At 42.2% G+C, this 17,321-nt stretch overlaps 1 protein-coding gene across 1 annotated transcript in view; it reads left to right on the top strand.

Moving 5' to 3' along the window:
* The first annotated feature begins 290 nt into the window (after positions 1 to 290).
* PCSK1 (proprotein convertase subtilisin/kexin type 1) overlaps positions 291 to 17,321 on the top strand; it is a 29,669-nt gene continuing 12,638 nt past the window's right edge. Inside the window, exons 1-7 of the mRNA XM_075019610.1 lie at positions 291 to 473; positions 2,598 to 2,702; positions 6,124 to 6,234; positions 8,475 to 8,621; positions 9,091 to 9,167; positions 11,253 to 11,341; positions 15,351 to 15,523. Of these exons, the coding sequence (XP_074875711.1) occupies positions 291 to 473; positions 2,598 to 2,702; positions 6,124 to 6,234; positions 8,475 to 8,621; positions 9,091 to 9,167; positions 11,253 to 11,341; positions 15,351 to 15,523 (885 nt within the window). The remainder of the gene's footprint in view (positions 474 to 2,597; positions 2,703 to 6,123; positions 6,235 to 8,474; positions 8,622 to 9,090; positions 9,168 to 11,252; positions 11,342 to 15,350; positions 15,524 to 17,321) is intronic.

The following is a 17,321-nucleotide window of genomic DNA, read 5'->3' as shown; positions in this document are numbered from 1 at the left end:
TTAGGGGAGGGGGGGGGGGTGGGGGGGGCCACCAGGTACACTTTGACGTCAGGGATGGCTGTCGTCGTTTTGACGTGTAAACACTCATTTCCATTCCGGCTCCGGAGGGGTCTGGGAACCGCGCAGCCCCGGGCAGCCTCGCCTCGCCGCAAGGCAGGGACCCGCGCCGGGCAGCCGCCGCCGCCCGCTCCTTCCTCTGCGTTCGCCTAGCAACGCGGAGCCCCCCCCCGCCCCTTACCCCGCCAGCCTCTCCGCCGGCCGCCTCCTATCCCCCCCCCTTACCCCCGGCCATGGACGGTCACCGTTGGGCCGGCCGGTACGCGGCCCTAACGTTGTTGGCCGCCTGCTGCCTGGTCCGAGGCGGCGGCAGAGCCGAGCGGCAGTTCCTCAACGAGTGGGCGGCGGAGATCCCGGCGGGTCCCGAAGCCGCCAAAGCCATCGCGGAGGAGCTGGACTACGACCTGGTGGGGCAGGTACGGGCGGGCGTGGGAGCCGGGCTGGGGGGGTCGGGGGGGAGCTGACCCTCACTGGGGATCCTTTCTCTCCATCCCTCCTTCCTCGGGGCTGCCCCGAAACTTGTGCCCGGCTGCCGTTCCGGGGAGTTTGGAACGCCTTCCCCACCCACCGGCACTCACCGCCCCCCGGCCAGAGGTCCCCACCCGGAGGCGAGCCCCTCCACCGCGGTGCCCGGCCGGGGACGGCTCTTTGCTGGGGGGACCGGGCAGGGACCAGGCAAGGGCGCTCCCGCTCTCCCTGAGGCCGTCGGGCAGGGTCGGGCAGGGCACCCCGCTCTCCCTGAGGAGATCCAGGCAGGGCATCTGGCTTTCCCTCAGGGATCAAGGCAGGGCGCTCCACCTCTGTCTGAGGGGGACCGGGCAGGGCCGGCAGGGAACCCCGCTCTCCCTGAGGCGACCGGGCACGGCCGGGCAGGGCACCCCTCTTTCCCTGAGGAGACCGGTCAGGGTCGGGCAGGGCACCCCTCTTTCCCTGAGGAGACCGGTCAGGGTCGGGCAGCGTACCCCGCTTTCCCTGAGAGGGTCGGGCAGGGCACCCCGCTCTCCCTGAGGAGATCCAGGCAGGGCATCTGGCTTTCCCTCAGGGATCAAGGCAGGGCGCTCCACCTCTGTCTGAGGGGGACCGGGCAGGGTCGGGCACGGCACCCCGCTGTCCCTGAGGGGACCGGGCAGGGTCGGGCAGCGTACCCCGGTTTCCCTGAGGGGGACCGGGCACGGCCGGGCAGGGCGCCCCGCTGTCCCTGAGGCGACCGGGCAGGGCCGGGCAGGGCACCCCTCTTTCCCTGAGGAGACCGGTTAGGGTCGGGCAGCGTACCCCGCTTTCCCTGAGGGGGACCGGGCAGGGTCGGGCAGGGTACCCCACTTTCCCTGAGGGGGACCGGGCAGGGCACCCCTCTTTCCCTGAGGAGACCGGTCAGGGTCGGGCAGCGTACCCCGCTTTCCCTGAGAGGGTCGGGCAGGGCACCCCGCTCTCCCTGAGGGGACCGGGCAGTGTCAGGCAGGGCACCCCGCTCTCCCTGATGAGACTGGGCAGGGTGGGCAGCGTACCCCTCTTTCCCTGATAGGGTCGGCAGGGCACCCCGCTTTCCCTGAGGGGGACCGGGCAGTGTCGGGCAGGGTACCCTGCTCTCCCTGTGGGGACCGGGCAGGTCACCCCGCCTTCCCTGAGGGGGACGGGGCAGGGTCGGGCAGGGCACCCCGCTTTCCCTGAGGGGGACCGGTCAGGATCGGGCAGCGTACCCCGGTTTCCCTGAGGGGACGGGGCAGGAGGACGATGCGGGCAGCCCTGTCTCCGGCCCCGCTCCGCCCCCGACCTGGCCCCCCGCCATCCCGCCGCCCCCCTCCCTCCCCCACGCCCCGGAGGCTCCGTCGCCACCGCGGGGCTTCTCTCCAGCAGGCCCTCCTGGCGCTTTTTTTGGGATGCCGTGACGTCAGCGTTGTCAGGGATGAGTAACCGCCTTGAGGTAACAGCCTCGTCCCACCTCCAGACGGGGGTCCTGTGCCAGCCGCAGAACCGCTCCCCCCCCCCACGCCCCTCCTTGGGGAAGAGGGATGTTTAAAGCCGGGGGGATGCACCCAGCTCTCGGGGCGACCAGCCACTGCGCAAGCGAAAACGCCAGTTTCGGTGGGTGCCCTCTTACAAACAAACTCCGCAGTGAGGTTTCTGAAGCCACACGGAGCTTTTTACACCTCTTCAGCTGAACCCAGGGAAGAGCAGATGAAACTGGCGTGTGGCCACGCATAAAGCCTGTCCTTCGAACTGTGCCCGTGTCAAGGTGTCCATGAGTATACTGGTCACTACTACAACACTGTGTTACTGACTACTGTAGTAGTAACGACTGCTACTTCACCAGCTTAAATGAAATTATTCCCCCAATTTCTTGTAGCAGCACACAGGCTGTGATAAGCACTTTTTACTTGAAGAGTGGTTTTTTTAGTTGAGATTAAAATATCGAAAGGCTAGTTTCTTGCTCTTTTCTTTTGTCTTTTAAACAGACTGAATTCAGTCAGGTTGTGGGTGTTGATATTTGCTTGCAGTGGGGAAATACCTCTCGGTAGTTAAAGTACGACTCTGTCTTACAGATTGGATCACTCAAAAATCACTACCTATTCAGACATAAAAGTCATCCAAGACGGTCTCGAAGAAGTGCCATTCATATCACTAAAAGACTTTCTGATGATGAGCGGGTGAGTGTTACATTTATTCTTTTTCATGCTCTCTGTTTATTCTGCCTCCTTATTGCTAGCTTTGTAATGAGGTCACAGGCAGGCTTTCGTCGTTTTGCAAGTCTAATGTATTCAGCCATCCACACTCACGCTGAATAATACTTTATTATTCTGTCATTAACAGGCAGAATCTGACCCTCTCTTACCATATTTTTTGCAAGTGCTTTCCAAATTAAGATTTAAGATATGCAGCATTGCAGAGGCTTGGAATTTTAGATGTCGATGTGTCTCTGATGAAAATATGAATGAGGAACCACAGGACTCGACTCAAAGTAAAAATCCCTAGATACAGTAAGTTTAATCAGGCCATGTCTGTGCAATTACCATGGGAATTAGGTTTGATCTAAAGTGACTGAATAAAAAAAAAAAAAAAGGTAGGGAAAAAAGGGCTGAGGTTTCACTGGATTCACTTTTTCTATGACAAGCTGAAACCCCTTCTCAAAGGATCCATCATGTGTTCTAGACTTGCAGTCTTTTGTTATACTGGAATCCCACTGCAGTCAGAGAACAAGCACACTGGAGAGCCAGGGATCTAAGGTACAATCCACTGGTGAAGGAGACTCCCCATTTATTTGACTTTATTGAAGAGAGAAGCATATCTCTTTGTAAACAAACTGAAAAACTGGCATGGGTGGTGGATTTAAGGAACAGACCAGAACGCTGTCAGCCCCTCTTAAAACCACTTTCTGGTAAATTTCAGAACAATGAAATTTGAATTTAAAATCGGTATTATTGCAGCAATCATTGTAAAAATATGAGCAGTCCAAAACATGAAGTAACCTAGTTGTGAAAACCAGCACTTTATGATATAAGGACGAATCACTTGAGAACGAGTAATTGGTTATCTGGAGGGTTTAGATGCAAATGTCATCTAGGAGGAAATATTCTATACGTGGCTAGAAGAAATAAAGAAGGGGGTGAGACAAGGGTATTTGTTTTGTCTGTTCTGTTTCAAAACTGTACACTCCCATCTATCTCCTTGCAAACATTGGTTTTAACAGTTAAAGTCTTCTGGGTGAAATTATTTTAAAGTTGGGAAGTTCAAGACCACAGCTTTATTGCAAATTGGTGTTCTAATTTATATACATACCTATGATCAGATGTTCAATGCCATCATAGCATGATGTTCAGGAACAGAGGTTTGGTTGCAGTTCCTTCCTTTTTTGGATTTATTACATCGAATGCATCTCTTACACGGTGAAGCATGACCGTGTTCAATATAACAAATTCTAATGGAAGCAATTGCGTTGTACACATTACTGCCAAACATTATTGCAGACTTACATACTTAGATCCAAAACCAGAGCTTCAAAGTACTGCAGGTGATTTGCTAAATTTATTCCAATTTCCCTTTTATTTACCATCTAGTATGCAAATTAACTATGTGAATGAATGAGATGTAATTATGTCATTATGTAAGTATATAAACACAAAGCAATCATGAAATGCTGTGTAGTTATACATGGACCTTTGCTCTGAAGAGCTACTCTTATTCAGCAACAGCGTATTTAAAAAGATTTTAATTCAATCTTTAAAAAGGGAGAGAGAAGGGAATCCTGCTTTTGTTTGTATAACGCCTTCATGAATTTTACAGTATGTTAAATATGAAAGCTGGAGTAAAACTTGGCTCTAATCTGAGTATTTATCTCCTTCCTATAGAAGTCTCGGCGTTTGTTGTAAAACAGATAAAGGCTGTGAATATATTGAAGGGATATAATTATCTGGCTCCTTAACTTCTTCCAGTATTTGCACTAGTTTCCAAATCTACCTTCTTGCAACAGACCTGAATCAAGATTATTTTCACCGCTTTATGTATCAGTGACTGGAGATTTGGCACAGGGCCTTCAGCTTTTGCCGTAGATGGATGGTTGGAACCTCACCCAGCTGCTGAGTGACAAACATTTGGCTTGTTTGTCTGACACACGTGCTTGGTAGTTTCAGCTCATTTCCCTCAGTGCAGTTGTCCACATTGAAAAAAATAACAAGCATGGAAGTTGTCAATTGTTAATTACTGTTGTGTGATGAAAAGGCTGAGTTTTGCTGTGGGCCGGGAAGAGAGACAAAGGTAATTGCTCCAACCTGTGCATAAATATGTATGGCCCTGGATATCAGTAGGGCAGTTTAAAATACTTACACTTGCATGGGTATATTCATCTTCTGCGAGTAAGTACGGTTTGTAGGAGTTTTAGCACTAAATATAGAGCAAAGGGAATAGTATTAGAGAGCTTTCAGTTAACGTGCCTGGTGTAGCTACCATTTTTAAGGGTTTATGTTCCTGTAGTGAATTTTCATTAGCCTCTCCCTAGGAAATCATATTTTAATCAAATCAGTACTTTTTTATCACTATAATTTCTGAGTCACTCTTCTTATTGTTTGATATATGATGATAGCTATAAGGACCATAAATCCATTGGATGGCAGTAGAGAAAAATAATTAAATCTATTCAGACATTTAAAGCAAAAGGTTAGGTCCAAGGTATCATCCACTTGAGGCTTGTAGTAGGATCTTGGCAATCTACTGAACCTGAGTTTGCTTTGCTCGTTGGGAAATTGGAATGAAAAGGACCAACTAGATCTGTATCAAACTGACCGTCCAGGTACTAGCAGCAAATAACATTTTATCCCAATTTCCAAAACGAGCACACAGCCCAGAGAGGTATCAGAATTGGGATTTGATTTGAACTGGGTTTAGTAATACGTTCAAGGGAACTAAGTGGGATACACTTTTAAAATGCAACCTAGTGACTTAGAGCTTGCTGTGTCCGTGCACAGATGCTATGCAACTTATTGTATCGATGCTTTAGCAAAACACGATGAAGCATTTTGTCTTTCAGTTGCATTAAATAGAATTATGCCAGTGATGAAGTTAGTCCAATATTCATAGCTTACTAATTGATCACACTTCAAAACACCACTGGGAAGGAGACTTGAATGTCCAGCTGGGCTATAAGTAACAGTGTCATTATGATTGCTAGACTAAAGCCAGAGATAATCTTTCTTCTTTCCTTTTAACTCCCAATAGAAATAGATGGGGGTTAAAATGTAGGTAGGAGAAAGAAGTAGGCTGTGGTTCTGCTTGTTTTGGTAACCACCACTGCTTAGATAACCTTCTAAACATACTGCATATTTGGTATAAAAGCCTGCATTGTGTGACATTCACAGGAGTTCTACTGTTAACTTGTACTTAATGATTTTCTATGAATTGATTCTATAGTATTGTGATTTCACAAAGTCCTCTTCCCCAAAGTACACTGTACCACAGTATAACTAATCCTCCTCTCTGCATTAAAATTTTGCTGTGTGAGGAAAACCCTTATCCTCTAGGTTAAGAAAGTCCTAACTTGTAGAGGCTTACTTGTCATATTTATACAAATAATTGTAGGTGTCATGGGCAGAGCAGCAATACGAAAAAAAGAGAACTAAGCGTGCCACCGTGAGAGACTCAGCAGAAAATCTTTTCAATGATCCTATGTGGAATCAGCAGTGGTATCTGGTAAGAAGTTGTTTCACTGGGGAACCCGGGATGGTGAATTTCAGTTGTGCTTTCAGCTGCATTATTTTACTAGTATCAGAGCAATTGGACTGAAGGGAGTAAATGATGAGCCCCTCTCATTACCATATGCTATAAAAATGAGAGATCTCTGTGCATAGTATTTCCAGGCAACCTTCTATTTTCTCTAAAGTGTCATTTGTACAAACATTCTAAAAGCCAATTCAGGCTGCTGCTTAGAATGGGGGTTAATGTTAGAAAGTATAACACTTAAAAGCTACCTTTATGATAATTTTAAAATATTTGCTGTTGGCATATAAGAAGTCCCTTATCATGTCTGAAGCTGGCCATGTATTTCTTTATTAAAACTGGTAGTGCAAAGTGCATACTCCAGACAAAAAAAAAAAGCATATGTGTATGTGACAAGCACCTTCAGCCTCTTGAACTAGGATTTCAATAGAAGAGGGTCTTTACAGCTCACATGTTCAAAACCTCAAGGAAAAGAAATTTCCTGAGCTCTATAGTTTCTGTCTGCATGTGACAACTGAGAAATACAGTTGATCATTTATGTTTTATATGGTCTCTTTCAAGAGTCTGTATTTCCACTATGCATCTAGCTGTACCTTCAGTCTAGGCTTCATTGCTTTCACTTAGCATAGGGGGAGCGTTAAAGATGGATATAACAAATCAGGAAGGAATGTCAAGCACAAGTGTGGCCCAAGTGGCTGGAAATACCTTTCTCTTCTTCCGTTCAGCTTAGAGAAAACAGACTAAACTCTAGGCTGTTTGTATAATGCTTTGCCTTCTCTTGCCTTTGTTTGAGCTAGGAAAATAAATTATAAATGCCATAGCATAAAATATTTCCATGTAGAGTTCTGCAGAGTTCTTTTCAACATAAAAAATGTTATCTTTAAGAATTTAACTTTTCTTTGAAGCTGAATACCTCTGTCGTCCTTTGCCGGTTTCCAATAGGAAGCAGGAAATTTCTGAGATGTCTGTATTGGATGAATACACAAACACACACAGAATTCAAAAAAAGCAGTTTTGTGAAAAAAGCAATGTCCTGCTCTCTGGGAGATATAGTTCCCTTTTCCACCTTTCTATGGTTTTCATTTCTTTTCCCTCTAGTTTTCCCACATGAGAAACAGAAACATGATGCTTACCCTTGTTTGCAGTGCACATTGAATTTTTTCTGATTAAATGCATAAATGTGCTAAATATTTTCTTCCAAAATATGTTCCTTGCCTTGTAGTAAAAAACTTATTATTATGATTTGATAGAGCTTTTAGCTCTATTCAGTGTACCTTCAAACATCACCAGAAAAAATGGTTATTTGATGGATTCTAGAGAACACAACTTGGAACCTCAAATAACTGCCTGACCGGCAGCAGTCAGAAAAGAAAGCATAAAATGAAAGAAAGGTCATTCCCATAACAAATTTCATTTTCTAAGCCTCGCATTTTATGCAGCATTCCTTTGGAAATGAAATGAAAAACCTGGGATCAACTAATGTAATTATACACAGAGAAACAGAAAGAAAATGCTTTTTTTACATCTATGTTTTTATAGGGTTTATAAGCAAGCTTTCTAAATTAGATGTATGTACTGCACGTTTAATATTAGAGAGGAAGAATGACCCATTTAGGAGCTACTCTTCAAAGAACTTGCTGTGGAAGAGAAGGGTATAGATGATTCATGCTTCCAGTTGATTTACCACAGGAACAGTAATAAGGGTAGTAAACAGAAAGTTGTGATTCAGCACAGTTGCTCCTAACCAAACAACTACCCTAATTGTTTTATCCATTAATAATTTTGCTCTGGCTAACTTGAAAGTCAAAGGAGAAAACACATTTGGAGAAAACGCAGCTCACTGTACTGTGGGGTACTGTCTTGGCTTCTCATCAAGTGAAAAGAACAAACATTAGCGGGTCTGATTATTAACTCAAAGTTCCAAGGTTCATTGGTACTTCCGTACCATTCCCATGTTTCTGCTGCTTACCTCCAATAAATACAAGATGGTCTTTGTTCAGAGGTGGTCTTCAGGGATATTCAAGTAATGGGGTAAATCTTTCAGTGCTACAAGTATTTGAAGAAACTAATTTTTGTTTTATCTTTGCAAAATTTGAGCAAAGTATACAAGTTCAGGCTGGGATGGTTTAGAGCACCTTTAAAATATTACTTTGTATCTGTGAAGTATAAATGGATAAAAACGTTGACATATTTTAATCTTTTCTGTCCTCCAGCAAGATACAAGAATAACTCCATCCCTGCCCAAACTGGATCTCCATGTTATTCCTGTATGGCAAAAAGGGATTACAGGCAAGGGTGTTGTCATCACAGTACTAGATGATGGCTTGGAGTGGAATCACACTGACATCTACGCCAACTATGTATGTTTGGGCATTAGAATGCTACTGAATAAATTAATCAATTGTAAATTTGATATACAGACACTCTTCTCTGGCTTGCTGTCTGTTCTGTAAGTCAGCTGCTACAGTACAGAGACTGAAATATTTGCCTTAGGCGTAATTTGGAACCTGGTCTGTGTCACAGGAAGCTGAATGTTACTTAGCAATGATAGTGGGATGGGTTTTTTGTTGTTTTTTTTCTCGCTCAGTGGATTTAGTTCCCAGGCATGTGTGTATACAGTGGTTTAATGCTGAATTATTAAAGCTCTGTGAAAAATTTATGGAATTGTTAATGTCCATCAAATTCTACGAACTTGATTGCTGTCAACATAAGGCACACCAAATAAATAAATACAGACTCTAGAACCCATTTTGTTACACATTTTAAAATGCATTTTCTAGTTGTCCGAATTAATTATGTTGGTTTTTGTTTTGTTTTTTTTTAATGTAGGATCCAAAGGCAAGTTATGATTTCAATGACAACGATCATGATCCCTTTCCTAGATATGACCCAACAAATGAAAACAAGTGAGTAGCTTCCCAGTTGTGTGAAGAGAACAAAACAGTACATTATTAATTTGTGTGTTACAACATGCGAATGCAGAAATGTCTATGTATGTCCCCCATGACAATTATATACTAAAAGGAAGTATTTGTATAACGGAATCACAGGGTGGTTGAGGTTGGAAGGGACCTCTGGAGGTCATCTGGTCTGAGCCTCTGCTCAGGCAGGGACACCTAGAGCCAGTTGCCCAGGACCACATCCAGACGGCTTTTAAATATTTCCAAGAGGGGAGACTCCACAACCTCCCTGGGCAACCTGTGCCAGTGCTCAGTCACCCTCACAGTAAAAAAGTTTTTTTTGATGTTCGGAAGGAACCTCTTGTGTTTCAGTTTGCACAAACATTTGCACATAACATTGGCACAAACACTGGAAACTAATGAAATTAACATTCCCAGATGAAGAGCTTCATAATTGTAATCTTCCTATAACGTCCTGAATTTCTTTGTATAAGTAAGGTACTGATATGTTTCTGTAAGCTGAAGGGATCAATCTGTTCATGTCACCGTGTGTGTGTCTAGAATGATACCTCCCTAAGCAGATTTTGACTTCAGTTCTCTGCTTTGCACTGGGAATTTAAAAAGAAGATATCTCCTAGGAAGGGCTCTGGAACAGACTGTGTCTTAGAGGAACTTACCAAGAAACCCATCCCTTCAGGTCAGCTTTTGTAGCTAAGGTCACTCTTTTCCAGTTCTGGCAGTACCTTTTGGACTAATACCATAGCTTCTAGCTCAGTGCACGCCATCACAGGTGAAGTCATGCTTCTGACCTCCTTTCATGCAGGTATGACACACAGCTAGACACTGGAGGAGGTTACATTCACTCCTGTGACAGTCTTTCTGCCCCTTCTGAGGCATATGGAAGCTTTATTTAGACCAGATTCGGCCTAAATGCCCTCAGGGTAATATCCTAGGAAGTTTCAAAAGGCTTGAACACAAGACAGCCAGCCAGTTCACTTACTGGACTTGTGTGTCTTGGAATGAGAGAGGAATTTTCTCTGATGCCCTCTTTAGAGCTACCTCTTTGATAATCTGTGGAACATCTTGATGGGTGTATCTGTGGTAGTTCAGGAAGGAATTTTGTCAATGAGGAAGAGAATGGACCTCTTTAAAAGCTGGTATAGAGAAGAAGTCAATTCCTTAAACCAATTAGGTTGCTGCTACTCAATAAAGATAAAGTAAGAAACTGATACACTGGTTCCCTATTGTCTATCAGACAATACAATAGCATCCACAACATAAATCAATGTATGAGGGGGAAAAAACCAATCAATGAAAGTATAAATGTTCCATGAATAAGCCATTTGAAAAATGACATTTCTACTTTGTTACAGCGTTAAGAGCAAGAAGCCATTATCCTCTTGTTCCAATGACATTATCTCTTAAATCTACCTGTATTACCTCTAATCTTTATTAATAAGCAAATGGAATTCAGCCCAGAAGCATTCAAGCACTTCATTGAATAACAATCTGTAGTATTAAATAATACAACTCTTTTACAATTACATTTATATGAAAGTTTTCTGTATTGTGCAATAAGAATCACCTATGGCAAAAAAAGCATTGCATAGGAAATAGTTGGTTGCAAGAAAAATTTAGCAATGTTGAGAATAATTTAAAGGCTCACTTTCTGAAATCCTAAGTAAATGCAGCCATTAAAAAAGAGTATCTAAATGTGCAATTAAAAAACACTTGTATTGTACTTTTGTCTGAAGAAGTTTAGCAGCTTCTTAGCCCCATAATTTTATGATACCTTTGCACTCTACTAAAATACTGGTATCTAATAGGTATATGGACTTCAGCGTGACTTACGTTAGGTATTTGTCATCACATCGCTATAATCCTTTGATCATTAAGTAGGTAAAATTACATTGCTTGAAGCCTAAGAGAAACAAGTATTTTTGTATCATGTAGATACAACTAAAGCTATTCAATAGTTGCATTGCATTCATTTAAAGGAAGACTTGACCAAATCAAGAACGTCAGTGATGAGTCTTTGTGTATGTTACACAAAGGAGTTATGAGATGTTTATTCTTGCTATATTTATTCAGGCATGGGACACGGTGTGCAGGAGAAATTGCCATGCAAGCCAACAACAGAAAATGTGGAGTTGGAGTAGCCTACAATTCCAAAGTTGGAGGTAAGAAAACGAAAATAATTAGATGTCTGATATGAATGGAAACCAGACAGATCCGGTGAAGTGCTGACTGTTTTCAACTACCATTAATCTGAAATATGAATGATTCGTCCTTCTCAGAAAACATCAATCTTGCAGTATTAGGATACAGAATCCTGTCTGGCCATAGTGCAGAGTGTTACATCTGTATGACAGCATTTCTTGAATGTCAACATACTCTTTGGTTATCAGTTGAATATATGTAGAATATATAACAATAATATAGGTGGTGGTGATGTTGATGATGATAATAATAAATAGCAACAACCTATATTGTACCCAGAGATAAGACGGTATCTTTTAAGGAATGATGGACTCACTTCTAATAATTGGTTATCGTGGAAGGAGGCGGCATGGCAGAGGAGAGGGATTGAGTTGAGTGAAAGTAAGAATATACAAATTTATACCCACCCTTGCTTATGGCAGATTATTTCCATCTACACAATTACATTCAAAAGGTCATGTCAGTCAAGATATTCAAAGTGCTGTGGTTTTTATTTCAACAGCATACTTCTCTACTATCATCATAAGTTAATTTTGAAAATAAGTAGAGTCTTGCTTGCCCATCAATCAATACTGCCATTTTTTTTGAAGTGGTGACTAAAAGTTTAATCCATTAGAGGTTTATGAAATAGTCATGATCAAAGTATCAGTTGCAAATGGTTATTTAGCTCAGAGGAAGATACTTGTACAGTCCTAGTTTTTCCATTACTCCCTTTTTTCCTTTTAAACAAAGGGTCGATGAGTGGCAATTGACACCCATAACTGCCATTCCCACCATTTCAGTCTTATGTTTCTGGGTTCCCATTTACTCTACTGAGCTGTCACAGATGTCAGCTTTGCAGTCTGCCTTTGCCATAATGCATTACGCTGTCATGCTCTGTTTAAATAAAATACCTCACTCATAAGACAAAGATGCCAAATTTTCAAAGCAGGGCAAAATGGATGAAGCTGCAAAGATGTCTGAACTCCCGCTGTGCCCATATTTTAAGGCACTTTCATGTACAGAGAAAATTCTTCCACAGTTATTTTTATATGCTCTGTGTTCATTTGCAAATGCAAACTACAGATCTGTGTGGGGTGATTTGTCTAGGAAAGGAAAATAACAGGAAGAAAAGCAGTCCAGCAATCCAAATTATCCAGAAAGCTGCTCATACCTGGGTGGGGGAGGAGAAAGAATGGAAAAGTTGAAAGAAGTTGTAAGCTGTTATATATGACCAACCTGATTAAGATAGGTTCATAACAAAAATATGTTCAAAGAGCAGTGGAAGATAGGAGAAGTCTTCAAAAGATTCAGATAAATTTGGAGGGGCTAAACACTGGAAGGCTTTTTTGATGTTCCAAACTATATAGGATTCATTTCTTCACAGGCTTTTTTCCTTCTTTTTTTTTTGAAATCCATGAAATGACACGTTACACACTTCTATTTGACATTAGTTCAGGATGACTTCTTCAAGCGGCTGTTTGCTTGTAGCAATTGCCATACTGGATAAATCCAGTGGTCCACAGCCAATGCCTTCTCTCTGATAGTTAGCAATAGCTGTGTTAGAGAAAGAAATTCTGACATTTGGAATACCTTGTTCTCTAACCTTCAGCATCAGAGGTTGGTTTAACTTTGCCTTGAAGGGTGAAACAAAACATTCCATTAAAAATTTTTGTTTTCCATGAAAATACTGGCTTTAATAATGCTGACTGTTATCACTAGTCACATCAATGCCTGACCCTATTCTGAAACCTTGATTAGTCTCTTCAGTACTTTGTGGCTGTGAATCCCATAGGCTTTTCTGTGTGCTGTGTGAAAAAAAAAAATACCCAAACACTTCTTAATGCCAGTTTTCAAAGTGGCACCTTTCAGTGTCCTTTAACATTCACCTCTTGTTCTGTAGAGAGCTAAGAAATGTGTGTGTATTGATCACCTTTGAAGTAAAGCAGGGTGTATATATTTTCACACATACCTAACCATAGCACCGTGCTACGATATTTCTCTGGTGCTGCCATGGAAATCAAATGATTAAGAAGCTCCATTTTACAAAGGACTGGGCTGAGAGTTCCCGCACAGTGACGTGTTGCTAAAAATAGCCTTCTGCCAGGCAGATACATGTATGTGTCTGAAATTACCTTGGGCTTTGCCTGCTTTTGATTTTGTGGGACTGATGATGGGAGCAAGCATGTGCAAGAATAGGAAAGAGTTTATGCAAGAGGACATAATTGGAATCTGCTTAGGGAAATATCGCTGCAGTCATAAAATCTCTGAGTTGACTTAAACAAGCAGGATTTTCGGTGATCACAGAGACAAGACAGTGGTTTTTTTCCTTGAACTGTTTTCATCAGTGTGTTGTCAGTGTTCTTGTTTTCTTCCTTGATTACATTATTTATTTGCAGAGTTGGCTTTGTCTTCTTCTGTGGGAAATATCTGTATGCTACTCTCTGCATTCCCAGTATCTCATTATGTGTTGCAAGCTCGCACCCGGAGCTTGCAGTCATTTCCACACAGGCAGATCTTTGCTCACAGTGCACTGGTATAAGACAATCTCACAATTCTGAGCCAACTGAAAAATCAGTATTCAAAATGTCACGAGTTTAAGCCTATCCAGGGTAAGTAGTGTTTTTAGTACCTGAAGCACAGGATATACCTTGATTCTTTTCCCAGCTTTGTGAGTGATAGTAGAGTAGGGGTAGTTGAGCGGATTAACTCCTTTGTCTGTTTTTGCCACTAATTAAGATGACATAATAAAGCCCAGCTTTATCTCGGAGGTATTATGAGTCTTAGACGCCAGCCATTTGGGAGAAGAATTATGCTTCCAGTCTTTTTTCTCCTGCTTGATAGTATAAAAAAAGAACAAGACACTGAGCTGCAAATGCGAGGTTGGGCTTTTTTTTCCTTCTTCTTCTTTTTTTTTTAATAGAATGAACACATTTTGCCCGCTGTGCTTTGGAAAAATCCCCATTTTGTGGAAAATACTAGAAAATGAGTACTCATAATTCACCAACTGCCCGTAATGGTGCAGCTGCTGTAGTACTAACTTGCCAAGTTCAAGAGAACCCAGACATTTTTATTGCTTGAAAACACAGGCAGAATCCTGACTGCTGTGGCTCTTATATTGCTGCTGTTGCTGAGAGAGCCATGCCATAGTGGGAATTTTGCCAGACTTCTGCTATTTCTGTCCTCCTCCAGCACTGGACAGGGGTAGCAGTCGTACTGCAGAGCTTTGGCTTTGCAGAGTGAGAGATCCAGTGCAGATGAACCGCTGTCTGCCACTGAATTTTAAGTACCACTGAGATCAGGCTTGCTCTGAAGAAGATTAGATCATGCAGTTCCTAATAAAATGTTAATGGTTAGAAATCTCTAGCATCTCTGGATTGCTCGCAGTAGAAAAAAAGTGGCAGTAAAAACACAGTGAGAATTTTTTGTGATGAAGATTGAAGAGCTAGTGAAATAGCAGCATTACAAGACAGCAAGACCTTAATGACTGTGAGGACAAAGTTTTAGTCAGACATTCAGAACTACATCTTTGAACTAAAACTCTTACAACTCTTAAAGATAAAAGTAATGTTGATAAAACCTATTTAATTTTAGTGACGTGCTAGCAGTTTGAGAAGTCTTTGTTACAGATTTAACAGAGACGAATAAAGAGTCAAGAAAAAGCTCAATGCAATAAGAAAAAGCAGCAACAGTAAGAAAAACATCATCTTCTTGGCTCTCTGTAGAAAGAGAGAAGTAAATAAGAGGCAACCAAGATTTTAAGAGGTTTTTTTTTTAAAGTTTGTAGAGAGCACTGAGCTGTGCAAATAAAGGTTAAGTGTACTGTATCACACTGACATGAATTGCCCTCAGTATTACTTACATGAACAGCAGTAGGCTGTGGTTGCAATAGTTATGGATTAATTTTGCTGGAAACTTTAAAAACAGTTAATAAAGACAAAGAGGAGGGAATGGAAAGTAAATCCAGTCTTCTTCCTTTTTTCTGTTAAGGTATACGAATGCTGGATGGAATAGTCACTGATGCTATTGAAGCCAGTTCAATTGGTTTCAATCCAGAACATGTGGATATTTACAGCGCAAGCTGGGGCCCTAATGATGATGGTAAAACTGTGGAGGGACCTGGGAGACTGGCACAGAAGGCTTTTGAGTATGGGATAAAACAGGTACGATACTTAAGAGAATGATACAATAGAATGTGGCAAAGAATAGAATTTTAAAATGGTTGATATCAGGAAAGAAATGAAAATGCTTTGTGCTGTCTTTGCTGAAACATATGTGAAAAGGAGGAGATGATAGATTTTAATAGTACAGGTCAGAGAAATTATCAGCCGGAACAAGACTTTTAGAAAAGCACCATTAGAGCTTTCTAAGCTGGTTTTAAGCTGCTGTTCTCCACAGGTAAGCTTTCTTTTTCTATTCTTAATTTTGCTGCCTTTGTCTTGCCCTACCCCCATCCTTCTCTGCTGCTTATTTTGCACTGAACAGTAATTGGATTTCTGCACTGAAAGCCTATAAAATTTAATACAATATTTCTGCTTTGTGAATATTTTGCTGTGTGAAATAGTGATGCATTTTAGCACCCTGTGGATGGGTTTGTATTCTGTTAATTGCATTAGTTTATAAATTGGTGCATATCATGATCCAATTAAAATGAAGATAGTAAAAATGCATGATGAAGAGTAATGGAAATGATGTTTTTACAGTTTTTTTTTTTATGTTATCCTCTTTAGATCGGGTTGGATGATAAGTAGGGTGCAAACTGAGAGCTACCAGGGATGTATTAAAAACCTACTCTTACTCTTGCCAGTGAGGTGAAAAGATATCTAAAGACGGACAGGTACTAATAGAGAGAGGAAGACTGAATCAGAGATGGGAGAGGAGACAAGTGGAGGACAGCTTGAAGGACAGAAGCAAAGAGAAAGGATTTTGGGAAAAGGGCAGTTAACATTAGCAGACAGAAGGAGAGAAGAAGAAAGAAGAGTCTGGCAGCTAACAAACATACTCTGAGGGAAGAACGGAGACCGAGAGGAGTGGGCTGGTGGTAAAAAGATCTAAGTCCATAGGCAGGCAGCAAGAGAAGAGGGACAATTAAAGGCAATAATTAGGGAGCCAATGTTTAGTGGTCTTACTCTGTAAAAGCAGGTTCTTTGGTGAAGAATGTCTCTTTTATTACAATTTGTTTTATTTCTCAAGGGGAGAAAATTTACCCATTCATCAGCCTTCTTTTTGGAAGGATCTGGATGGTCTCCATTCTGCTTAAAGTCAGCCAGAGCTGGGGTTGCCAACAGCTTTCATCCCTGGCACCTTCATTACTGGCCTGGCAAAGCACTTAAGTGTATGCTCAGCCTTAAGCATCTAAGAGGTGTTGGCAGCACTCTAAATGAAATTAAAGCAGGTGTTTACAGATATCAGTGCTTTTCTGGACTGCAGCCTTTACTCTCAAAGGAAGATACTATCTCATTTTCTGTAGTTGACGTGAGTTGTCCTTGCCATTTTGACAGTTCTATCACAAAGAGTACAGCTTACTTTTCTTTATTTTTTTTAAAAGTGCTTTATTTTAAGTGCCGCAAATGTCTTAGTGCTTGCATGAATAACTTCAAATCTCCTCTGAGTAGGATGATAAAAATCAGTATTTCAACTGCTGTTTCCAGTGACTGCACATATATTAATAATGGACAACATATGAACTTTTGCACTACACACGAAACATGCTTTTTTTCTTCTGAAGGACTAGCACAACTTAAGACTGGATAGGGTGATATGTGTTTTCTCTATAATAGCTGTGATGGTTTACATGCTGTCAGTTGCCAGCATCAGTTATTAGCTGCTGCTCCTGCATTATACACTGGAGACCAGAGCAGGGAATGAACGTGGTTATGTCTGGAGTCTGGAGTCTGGTGATGCTGGCCCACAGATCTGTGAGAGAAGGGAGGGTTTTCAGTCAGATGTGCTTGCTGGGTC

Source organism: Buteo buteo, chromosome Z, assembly GCF_964188355.1.
Source record: "Buteo buteo chromosome Z, bButBut1.hap1.1, whole genome shotgun sequence".
Classification (NCBI taxonomy): domain Eukaryota; kingdom Metazoa; phylum Chordata; class Aves; order Accipitriformes; family Accipitridae; genus Buteo; species Buteo buteo.
Note: the sequence above shows the minus strand (reverse complement) of the source record. Positions and strands in the feature narration are given on the sequence as shown.